Source organism: Elephas maximus, chromosome 23 (assembly GCF_024166365.1).
Source record: "Elephas maximus indicus isolate mEleMax1 chromosome 23, mEleMax1 primary haplotype, whole genome shotgun sequence".
Lineage (NCBI taxonomy): Eukaryota > Metazoa > Chordata > Mammalia > Proboscidea > Elephantidae > Elephas > Elephas maximus.
The window spans coordinates 5000349-5012279 of NC_064841.1; the positions used below are offsets into that span (position 1 = coordinate 5000349).

At 45.0% G+C, this 11931-nt stretch overlaps 1 protein-coding gene across 8 annotated transcripts in view; it reads left to right on the top strand.

Annotated features, from left to right (window-relative positions):
- PLCH1 (phospholipase C eta 1) overlaps window positions 1-3470 on the top strand; it is a 277526-nt gene extending 274056 nt beyond the window's left edge. For 6 of the 8 annotated variants that reach the window (XM_049867197.1, XM_049867198.1, XM_049867196.1 and 3 more), the window contains one exon: window positions 396-3470. In XM_049867197.1, coding sequence (XP_049723154.1) covers window positions 396-2485 — 2090 coding nt within the window. In that variant the 3' untranslated portion in view covers window positions 2486-3470. The remainder of the gene's footprint in view (window positions 1-395) is intronic. The other 2 variants (XM_049867201.1, XM_049867203.1) reach the window with 1 other exon arrangement.
- Window positions 3471-11931: the final 8461 nt, after the last annotated feature.

An 11931-nucleotide genomic window follows, 5' to 3' on the forward strand; every position in this document is an offset into this window, starting at 1 on the left:
ACAATACGTTGTTTAACAGAGCTGTCTTGTTCTGTTTTTATTACCATGCTTCTGTGTAGTACAAATCTGAATAGGAAACAACTGAAGGTAATCCTCACTGTAAAATATGGTAACTCATTGACATTTTTTTTTTTTTGGACAATGAATATTACATCCTCAGCTGATGTAATAGATACCCAAAGGGAAGCGTCAGCGGAATTCCTATGAATATATTTTACCATTTATTCATCACACAAACACTTTGTTGCAAACCTCTGCAATTCATAATTATATTCTGTCGTGGTGTAACAGATTGGCATTCTCCATTTGTCTGTCTGGAGGCAAACCTTAGTGTTGTTTACAGGTGCTACGTGAAGTGATACGTGTCGCCTAAAATGTTGTTTTGTTTTATTCAGCAGAAGACAAGGATAGCCAAAGGAAAGGGAAGGCAAGTCTAAAAGACCAACACTTTCACGTTTTCAACAAAAAGTTATCTTCTTCCTCCAGCACTCTCCCCCACAAAGACACCATCCAAGGGAGCTCCAGGGTTTCTACTACCAATGAGTCAACTACAGGAGAACTGTTGGGAGTGCCAGACCCTAAGGGTGGGAGAACCAAATCAAATGTGGCGAATGATTGCCAGGAAAACCACTGTCCCAGCAAGTCCCTCAGCCCAAAGATGCACTTGGGTCCTGATTCTGCAGTCGGCCTCACACAAGATCTGTGTGGTGTGAAAACCAAGGAAAACAGGAACGCCGCAGGCTTTGTGGAAGGGAAAAGCCCGTTGTCAGGAAGGGTCCTTTCTCAAAGCAACCTGGAGATTAAGAATCTGGAAGGTACTAGGCATCAGGGCAGAGCTGCAACATCTTTTTCTCTGTCAGATGTCTCCGTGCTCTGTGCCGGTGTACCTGACTTACATTCAACTGCAGTTATGCGGGAGAGTGGGATTTCCCAACTTATTGATGATGTCACATTAACAAACGAGAACAAGCAGGGCAGTTCCATCTCGGCATTGATTGGCCAGTTTGATGAGACCAGTGATCAGGCTAACCTCACAGTTGCTTCTCATCTTCATAATACCAGTGTGATGTCAGGTCATCCTCCCTTACCCACCATGGGCCTAAAAATGCCCTTCAAGCATGGCTTTTCCAAAGGAAAGCCCAAGTCATCCTTCCCATGCTCACCTCCTGAGCCTATTGCATTCTCCAGCCCCGAGACCACAGAACATGTGACATACACAGCCATTCACAAAACCACCTGCACCCCTGTCTCTAAAACCAAACTAGATGATGAGCTTTCTGGGAAGGCCAAGGCAGGGACTACGGATGGCCATCTGCCTGGGTCCCCTCATCCTTCTCATTGCTGGTTGCCAACAAGTCCCAGCAAGGGAAAAGACTGGAACATCCTGAACAGCTGCAGCTCCACCACATCCACTGATTTCACACTGAAAGACATGGGTGTTGATCCCGCTGTCTGTTTAAACTCTGCAGAGAGCAGTCTCGTGGAAATCGATGGAGAGTCAGGCAATCTCTCGCTAATGACCTGTGACTATAGGCGAGGGGCCACAAGCCCACTTGCTTCTCCTTTAAAGCCGAATCATAGCCAGGAGGTGGTGGAACACTTTCCAAGGAGTTTGAGGAATGGCTACTGTAAAGGGTCTCTCCCCACTCCTGTTCCTGAAATAGTCAACAATATCCGAGATGTTGGCTATCAAAAGACTTCTTGTCTAGCCTGTCAGGGTGCTGGCTTTGTGCATAACCATTTCTCAAATCCAGACGCAAAAGTGAACCTGACCTGTGTGCCCCTGCAGTCTAGCGTTCAAGACGTGCATGCTTCTGTCCCCAGGTCCTCGGCCCATCTCCCTCTGCCTCCTCTGAGACTGCCCAGCCCTTGCAAATCCAAAAGTCTGGGGGACTTGACGTCAGAGGACATTGCCTGCAATTTCGAAAGCAAGTACCAGTGTATTAGTAAGAGTTTTGTTCCAACCGGCACAAGAGACAAGAAGGGAGTGCCCGTGAAGATGAAGCCGTTGGTGCCTACAGATGCCCTGACGGAGCAGCTGAGGAGGCTCGTGTCCTTTGACCAGGAAGACAGCTGCCAAGTGCTGTATCCAAAGCAAGAGGTGAATCAGCTCCCCAGGGCACTGGTCAGAAAGTTGTCATCTAGAAGTCAGAGCAGAGTGCGCAACATTGCCAGTCGTGCCAAGGAAAAACAGGAAGCCAACAAGCAAAAAGTTGTGAACCCCAGCCACGTGGGGGGAGTGGTGCTTAGAAACAAGGCCTTGGCGCCCCCGTCCGCTGTGAACCGACACTCCACGGGCTCCTACATCGCGGGCTACCTGAGTAATCGCAAAGGCAGTGGCCTTGAAGGCCGAGGCATCCCAGAGGGGGCATGTATGGCCCTGAGCTATGGCTACGTCGACCAGTTTTGTTCAGATAATTCTGTTTTGCAGACTGAGCCAAGCGGTGACGACAAACCAGAAATCTATTTTCTCTTGAGACTGTGAACGACCTAAAGTTGCATCTTCAATGTTTACAAAGGAGTCTGTAGGGTGTCAAAGCTTTCCCCTTCTCAGTCAGTGTGGTTCTTGGCTTGGAGATGATTTAAAAATGTATTTTTAAACTTGTATTTTAATCTCTCTTTGACTTGATGTATTCTTCCTTCCCGGCTATGCGTTTGTACATAGACCTGGTGCCATTTTGCTCGCGTGTGTGATCTTTCTCCCTGAGTTGTTGTAAGCTGTGTTGGTATGAAACACCTGCATGCTGTAGCTGTGAAACTCCTCAGCAGCTTGAGTTATAATGTACCTACGTTTTGCCTAGATGTCATTTCTTGTCCATCTTCCAATCATAGTCACAAACGTAGTCATTTTTAACTCTCTGTTGAGTTAAGAAACTTTGCAGAGGACAGAGGGATGAGTTCTTTATTTTAAAGCCATTACCGTTTTCTCCTTCTTTGTTCCAAAGCCCACATGCATTTTTATAACTCAGTTAAAAGGTGTTTAAAATAGTTACCTTGCCTCTTAAGATTTCTTTACCCTTCCCAGGACTTGAGAGTTCCCGGAGGTTGGTAGCTGCTTCGTTCCCTTCCATTTTAGAGTAGGGTCTGAGGGCCTGAAGAAGAAAGCAAACTTCTGTATATAAGGACAAAATTATTTGTTTTACAGAAACTTTGTTACATATTTTTGCTAATGGCTTTGTATGTAACAAGAACACAGTTGCCAAGGTATTTGTTGTACTTTTGAATTTTCTGATTAAATTATAGACTGCAAATCATAGCTTGACAGAACGAGAGACTATGTCAGATCCTGACAGTAATAGTAGCACAAATTAGACGCTTCCCCAAAGCTTTCAAGAAAATATTTTCTCATAATAAAATCTCTTCCCTTCAGGGAGCCAAGCCAAGTATATTTTAGTACCAACATGCATTATTTTCACTGTGAATCCGTTTTTTACTACATGTTCAGATGTCCCTCCTGGCTTTTTTGTAACATTAACTGTAATGATGTTCTTCTTGGAATTCCTGAAAATATAATTAAAGCAGATTTTTAAATACTTGGTGTTTTTTTTTTTTTTTTAATTGAAAGCTGTCTTAATTATCTAGTGCTGCTATAACAGAAATACCACAAGTTTATTCTTTCACTGTCTAGGAGGCTGGAAGTCCGAATTTGGGGCATCAGCTCCGGGGGAAGGCTTTCACTGTCTGTCGGCTGTGGAGGAAGGTCCTTGTCATCTTCCCCTGGACTAGGAGCTTCTCTGTGAAGGAACTTCAGGTCAAAAGGACTTGCTCTGCTCCCGGCATTGCTTTCTTGGTAGTAAGAGGTCCCCAACTCACTGCTCAGTTCCCTTTCCTTTTATCTGTTCTAAGTTAAAGGTGGTACAGGCCACATTCCAGGGAAACTCCCTTTACATTGGATCAGGGATGTGACCTGAGTAAAGGGTGTTACATCCCACCCTAATCCTCTTTAACAATCTAAACTGGCCTCATTAACCACAGACAGAGATTAGAATTTACAACACAGGAAAATTACATCAATCACAAAATGGAGGACAACCACACAATACTGGGAATCATGGCCTAACCAAGTTGACACACATTTTAGGGGACACAATTCAATCCATAACAAAGGTCATCAGATGACTAGTGAGTAAGGAACCCAGAGCACTAGAAGGTATTTTCCTTTTCATCTTTTTGCAGCAGAAGAGAGAATGTCTACTATAGGGGACAATTTTAAGCAGTAGTTTATGTCTGAGGGTTTTCAGTATGTTTTAAACAACATATTGTAAGGGAACCCTGGTGGCGTAGTGGTTCAGTACTACAGCTGGTAACCAAAGAGTTGGCAGCTCGAATCCACTAGGTGCTCCTAGGAGACTCTACAGGGGCAGTTCTACTCTGTCCTACAGGGTCACTATGAGTCGGAATCAACTCAACAGCACTGGGTTTGGTTTTGGGTTTTTGGTATCGTAAGGTGATTTGAAAAGAAATCAAATGTAATGAGTTTCTTTGCATTTGGTGTTGATGTCGCCAGTTTAAAAATCATTCTTCCCCAGTGGCCTGGGGGATTGAGGCAGGGGCAGTGTGGGAGGGCAGGCGGGGTGCTACGTATGGCAAATTAGACTGAAGCTTTGTGCTGTGGGGGAAAAGTGAGGAGTTTCCCTCGGTCCCCAACCCTGAGCTTTTCCCCAAGGCTGGGGGTCTTCCTCTCTTTGACTAGTCACTAGGATGCTGATTTGGGGGTAGGGTGGTGGTGAAAGGGAGAGGGACCCATTTCCGTTTTATTTTTAGCAGAGAAGGAGCCCTGGTGGTTCAATGGTTAAGTACTCGGTTGCTAGCCAAAAGATTGGTGGTTCTAACCCACCCAGTGGTTCTGTAGGAGAAAAGACCTAGAGATTTGCTTCCATAAAAATTACAGCCAAGAAAACCCTATGGGCAGTTCTACTCTGTCACATGGGGGTCACTATAAGTTGGAGTTAACGGCACCCAACAACAATAGTGAGTGGAGACATTTTTGTGTTCTCCGGGTTCTGAACCCCCAGAGTTCTACCCTTAGACTTGGGTTTGTTTTTAAAGCATCCTTGTCTTAAAAGAGAAACTCTGGTGGCACAGTGGTTAAGTGCTACGGCTGCTAATCAAAGGGTCGGCAGTTCGAATCTGCGAGGCGCTCCTTTGAAACTCTGGGGCAGTTCTACTCTGTTCTATAGGGTCGCTATGAGTCGGAATCCACTCGATGGCACTGGGTTTGTTTTTTTTTGTTTGTTTGTTTTTATTTTTGTCTTAAAAGAGCTTCACGTTGCAAAGTTGTTGGAATTTCTTTGCAAAAAGAGAATTTAGCTGCCTTTTGTGATTCAACAGGCTCTGTATTCTAAAAAGTAAAATTCAAGAGTTTACATTTGTATGATGACTGTAGTAGCCTCAGTTGTTGGAGCCAAGGGATGGGTGGTGAGACTTAGCCTCCAGGTGGCCAGTCTCTTGCCCACCCACACACTATTCATCTCTCTAGAGGACACAAGAAGAGAAAGCAGTTTTATGATTACCATTTGGGGATTGCCTAATAAGGAACAGGAAGCAATAAAGCTCACATTTTACGAAAATCTTTGGGTGCTCAGATTAGACTCCTGGTCATGATTTCCTTTTTTCAGAGGATGGATCAGAGACTCAGGCTCAAGGAAATCACACAGCTAGTTACAAGCTGAGGTTACAAGCAAGATCTCAACAGGCCTTCTTGATTTTTTTCTTTCAAGGCCTAGTGTCCGAGAAGCCCCCTAGTCTCTGTGACTTCTGATGAGAGCAAGCCCTGTGATGGTTCAAACTTTTAACGTCTCTGACTCATGGAATGTTCCAAGGCTGAGCTGTGCCAGGCGGCTGGGAGACAGTAGCGACAATATACAGAGCACTGAGGCACAAATTCTTAACAGGAATCTGATGAAACCGCCTTTCCCACTTACGACACTTTCAGGGGAATTTATGGACTAAGATTCCTTCATTTGGCATACAAGGTCGTCTTGGATTTGGTGCCCTTGTCTATCTTACAGCCCGGTCTCCTCTGCCTTGCCATGCCCTTTCTTCTTTGCCCACTGCATTCCGCGAGGTGCTTCCTAATGGAGTCCCTCCTCCAGGCAGCCCTCTCTGATTGTCATCTCCTCTTCTCTAGGTGAACCTAACCCATCAAGAACTTCCCAGACTCTTGGGGTCTCCAGGGCACCATGTAAAGCCACCGATTTCCCTCCATTATATCGATCTGTTCACATGTGTGCCCACCTACTAGACCTCACTGAGGGCAGTGAGCATGCCTTGTGCCGGTTGATCTCCTTACGTTTCCCTTTAATTCTCTCATTTCTCTGTTTCTGTTCAGCCCATCCTTTTCTCTCCTTTTTAATTTAGTCGTTACTTAGTTGTAAGACTAGATGATTTTTGTGGGGGGGGGGCTGGAAAACCTTGAAAGTTTTATTGTTAACAACTTTACATTAATACAGTTGCTTTTTATTTTGTGCTGAGAAAAACAATCTGTTACACGTAAAGTAACTTTAATATACATCATAGAAACACATCCTAAATTAGTTACAAGGATCTACAAAAAAAAACTTCATAGGAAGAAAAGTTGCCTAATGTTGCCACCATATTTTTGAGTAGACCGACCGAGTCAGACTCTGTTGGCATTGCCCAGCTCTGGGAACAATGGTTATTTCCATGTTCAGGGGAACTGTTAATAACAGCAGCACTAAAAGCAGCCTAAAAAGCTGTAACACGTCACTCACTCTCACAAATAATTTATTGCACTGTTTCTAAAAAGGGGTACCAGGGTGGTTCTTTTGCCCTGTCTGTTTCCACCCTCTTGAGCTCCATGTGAACGCTTTTGTCTAACAGTCTAAAAACACGAGAACTGAACTGCAGTTCACCATCAAGGATGAGATGGCGGAGTTGAGGACTTCCCGCCTATCGGGACATACTTTGCTTGCAGAGGATTGAGAATACGTGGTCCCAGTTCTGCTGACACTGAACCTGGGGAGGTGCAGCCTGTGTGTGACCACGTTCTTCTAGGGTTGGAACAAGATGATGGGCCCCTTGGATGCAAACCAAACAGCCCAGAACCACGAGGCCACTCAGGCTGATGGAGATGCACAGGGCTGTCATCTGCACTCTGTAGTCACCAGATGTCATATAAAATGCAGGGAGGAAGGCCAGGCAGGTGATGTGTGTGGTGTTCATAGTAAAACCAGTAAACTCAGCTTCATTGAAATTTTTAGGGCACTTCTGCGTTTTGAAGGCGTACACGGCACATAAGATCACTAGGTAAGGGAGAGCAACATGCTGGAACCTTTGACATTGCATTTTAAGATGACTGTTGCCCTTTTCTCTGGAAGGGTGTATCCTCTTGTACCTGGAGCCTCCAGAATAAGCCACATAAAACCACAACAATTTGCACCAATATCAGACCCAGGCAGGTGGAAACCTGAGCATGGGAGCTGATGAATTTTGGCCTCTGAGCACCATTTTTGACCCCATCAGAGATGTGGGCAATGCAGTTTGTCTTGGTAAGGGGGGTCTCCCCAGCAGTGGTTCTCTGCCACTCATCCTCAGCCCCCTGGAGCTGTGTGGCAGTGACCCTGGCAGAGGGATGCCTGCATTGTGCTGCCATCCTCCACCCCCAGTGGGGGCTGGGGCACAGGAACAAGAAAGGCTGGGGTCAGACATGTGCCCCTCAGTGCCTTGTGGAGCAGCAAGATGGTGGTGTCCCTGCCTGGGACTGGCAGTATCACAGCATGTCTGGCAGTCGACTCAGTGGTGACTTTTCACTCACCCCCAGTTCAGGTTCCAAGCATGTCCTGATGCAGAGGTTACAATCCCTTGGGTTGGGGTGGCCAGCGCTTGGGATATGTGGGTTGACTTCCCTGCCCTGGCCAGAGTTCAGCATTTTCATTTTGCACAGGTCCCCACTAACTATGTTGTCAGTCCCACCAGGAGTGATGATGCCTCAACTGATTCTTGAAGGATAAGGAAGAATTTTCCAGCTGAGAAAGGTGGGGAGGGAGATGAAAGGGTCTCCTAAGAAGGGACAACGTGAGCAAATGCGTGAAGCATTACATTTCATGATACACATGGGAAATGCTTCTCTTTTTTTCTGGAACATCTTGGACACTGAGAATATTGTTCCATATGTGGCAGGCCGTGTTGGCTTTGAAGCCAGCAGCCATTTCCCTACCTCTTCCTCCAAGCTGGCACAGAGATGCTGAAAATGGTGGATACTCACTTTCCCAGGCTCCTTTGCCGCCAAGGGCAGCCACTGCTGACCAGTGAAAAGTCTACTCAAAGCTTCTAGGGAAAATTTTCTTATGAAAAAGAGAAGCCCCACACCACCTGATTAAAAAAAAAAGAGGCAAGGAGGCCGCACCCTTCTTTTCCCATTTTTTGATATCGATGGGAGAGGATGTGAAGTTTGAACCTGCTCTACATAGCCATTTTGTGACAAAGGGGGGATGTCTCTGATAAATCTAGGGTGTCAGGCTGGAAAGACAGGAAGCTCCTGAGTCCTTAATAGTTGCTAAGCTACTGAAATAACCCTACTTCCAGATCTCTTACTGGAAAAAATATATACCGTTATAGTAGTTATTACCTCTGTTTGCCAGTGTCCTCTACTTCTTGATACACAGGAACACGCCTTCTCCACCACATGGCATAGCCATGGGACTTGCTTTAGCCAATGAAATGTGGCCAGAAGTGGTGTGTGCCATGTCTAGGTGGGAACATTTATTTTCTAGTGTTTCTGTCTGCTCTTCCCTAGCAGTGGGTGATCATTGTTGTTGTTGTTAGGTGCTGTCAAGTCAATTCTGACTCACAGGGACCCTATACACAACAGAAAGAAACACTGCCTGGTCTTGTGCCATCCTCACAATCTTTGCTATGCTTGAGCCCATTGTTGCAGCCACTGTGTCAGTCCATCTCATTGAGGGTCTTCCTCTCTTTCGATGACCCTCTGCTTTACCAAGCATAATGTCCTTCTCCAGGGACTTACACCTCCTGAAAACACGTCCAAAGTACATGAGATGACGTCTCACCATTCTCGCATCTAAGGAGCATTCTGTCTGTACTTCTTCCAAGACAGATTTGTTTGTTCTTCTGGCAGCCATGCTATATTCAGTATTCTTCACCAACACCATAATTCAAAGGCATCAATTCTTCAGTCTTCCTTATCCATTGTTTATAGAAGTACCATAAGATCCAAACTGCCTGGAATGCTGAGCCAATACTTAAAAATAAGCTGCTCAGGAGAGCTGCCAAAGCCTGCAGCTGTCTTTCCACTAGTAAGAAATGAATTTCTGGGTGTTAAACCATCAATGGGGAGTGTTTGTTACCACAGCATAATGTAGTCTATCATACCTGACAGAATCTTTTCTGTTTAAGTCATCGTTAGTTTCGTATGCTCTTACTTGCAGCTGAAAATATTCTTATTTACACAACATGTAAAGCAATTTGACATGCAAACAACTATGTCGGTAAAATGGGGGAGTTGAATTCATGGTGAAATTAATATCTAACCATTTTTACCTGCCTAGCTTCCAGGCTCTATTGTCTGGTAACCACATTCCAATGTGGATTAAGCAAACCACTGTAACAGACATGTCCATGCCCTGCCAATGATTTTAGGCACACAGTTCTACTCACTGAAGGCTGCTCACTGCAAATTCCTATGCTTCTGTGCCTGAGAACTTTTTTTCTGGTTGTGATAGCACGCTGCACTCATTCATAGGACAAGCCAGACATGCCAAGGATTTAATGTCCCCGAATCAAAAAACAAAACAAAACACCCAAACCCATTGCGTTCAGCCAACTCAGAGAAACCCCATAGAACAGAATACAACTGTCCCACAGGGTTTCCAAGGAGTGCCTGGTGGTTTTGAACTGCTGACCTTTTGGTTAGCAGCCAATCTCTTAACCACTGTACCACCAGGGCTCCAATGTCCTGGAAGGCCTTACCAAACCATGTAGTCTTTTTTCCTGGGCCCTGTTGAGGTAACTCTGAGGAGAGTTTTTTATGTCCCTCTGTGGAATTAAGCGTCAATTGCCCATAGCAGGAACTGCTTTGATGTCACATCCTTTATTGGCTTCTTTCCTTTCCCTGTCTCGCTTTGCTACTCCTGTATTGATATTTCCTGGAATCATCTCCCAAATAAACTTCTTACTCTGGAATCCTTGTCTCAAGGTCTGCTCTGGGGGAACCCAAATCAAGACACCATCTGTCTTAGTTATCTAGTGCTACTATAATAGAAATATCACAAGGGCATGGCTTTAACAAAAAGAAATTTATTCTCTCACAGTCCAGGAGGTTAGAAGTCTGAATGTAGGGTGCCAGCTCCAGGGGAAGCCTTTCTCTCTGTTGGTTCTGGAGGAAAGTCCTTGTCATCAACCTTCCCCTGCTCTAGAAGCTTCTCAGCACTGGGACTCTGGCTCTTGTTTTTTGGTGGTATAAGGTCTCTGTCATGGATTGAATTATGTCCCCCCAAAAATGTGTGTATTAACTTGGTTAGGCCATGCTTCCCAGTATTGTGTGGTTGTCCTCTATTTTGTGATTGTAATTTTCTCTTGAGAGGATTACAGTGGGATTGTAACACAACCCTTACCCAGGTCTCCTCCCTGGTCCAAGGTAAAGGGAGTTTCCCTGGAGTATGGAATGCACCACCTTTTATCTCAAGAGATAAAAGGAAAGGGAAGCAAGCAGAGAGATGGGGACCTCATACCACCAAGAAAGCAGCTCCAGGAGCAGAGCATGTCCTTCGGACCCGGGGCCCCTGTGCCTGAGAAGAGCCTCAACCATGGGAAGATTGAGGACAAGGACCTTCCTCCAGAGCCAACAGAGAGAGAAAGCCTTCCCCTGGAGCTAACGCCTTGAATTTGGACTTTTAGCCTACTTTACCGTGAGGAGGAAACCCTGGTGACATAGTTGTTAAGTGCTACAGCTGCTAACCAAAAGGTCAGCAGTTCAAATCCACCAGGTTCTCCTTGGAAACTCTATAGGGCAGTTCTTCTCTGTCCTATAGGGTCACTATGAGCCAGAATCGACTCAATGGTAATGGGTTTGGTTTTTTGTGGGGCGGGGGTTTACCGTGAGGAAATAAATTTCTCTTTGTTAAAGCCATCCACTTGTGGTATTTCTGTTATGGCAGCACTAGATGACTAAGACAGTCCCCCGTCTCTCTGCTTTTATATCTCAAAGGAGATTAGCTCAAGACATAATCCAATCTTGTAGATTGAGTCCTGCCTTATTAACATGACTGCCACTGATCCTGCCTCATTAACATCATAGAGGTAGCATTTAGGACGCATAAGGAAAATCACATCAGATGACAAAATGGTAGACAATGCACACAATACTGGGAACCATGGCCTAGCCAAGTTGACAGATATTTTGGGGGGACACAATTCAATCCATGACACCATCCCTCCCCAGGTAGACCCAATCTTTGTGGGACCGTCAGTCACGGCACACTGTTTGCTCTGTAATATGGGATCCTTGACCACAATTACACAAAGATTGTTTTCAGAGAGGCAGGGACTGGTCAACGCATCTTCTCCTTATATCCTTTTTATGGATTCCTGCGGCCCTTCTGACACCTGTGTTTTCTGAACCTGATTCCTTAGCTGTTCCCCCAATTCTATTAGCTACCGCCACAGCCTTCCAATAAATTCATTTTGGAATGAGATAGCTAGAATTGCTTTCTGTATCTTTCAGTCAAAGAAACCAATGAATATAGATGACAGATTAGGTCCCTTTCTGCCATACAGATTTTGTGATAAAAATGAATGAGTTATGAAAAGGATAAGAGCCCTAAATGCTATGCATTTATTATTCATATAGTCAAATCCATAGAAGTTACTTAAAAATGTCAAAATGTTTTTATGTTTCTTCACATTTTACTTGAAATAGCATCCCTCCTGGTGAGAATGTCTTTATAACAT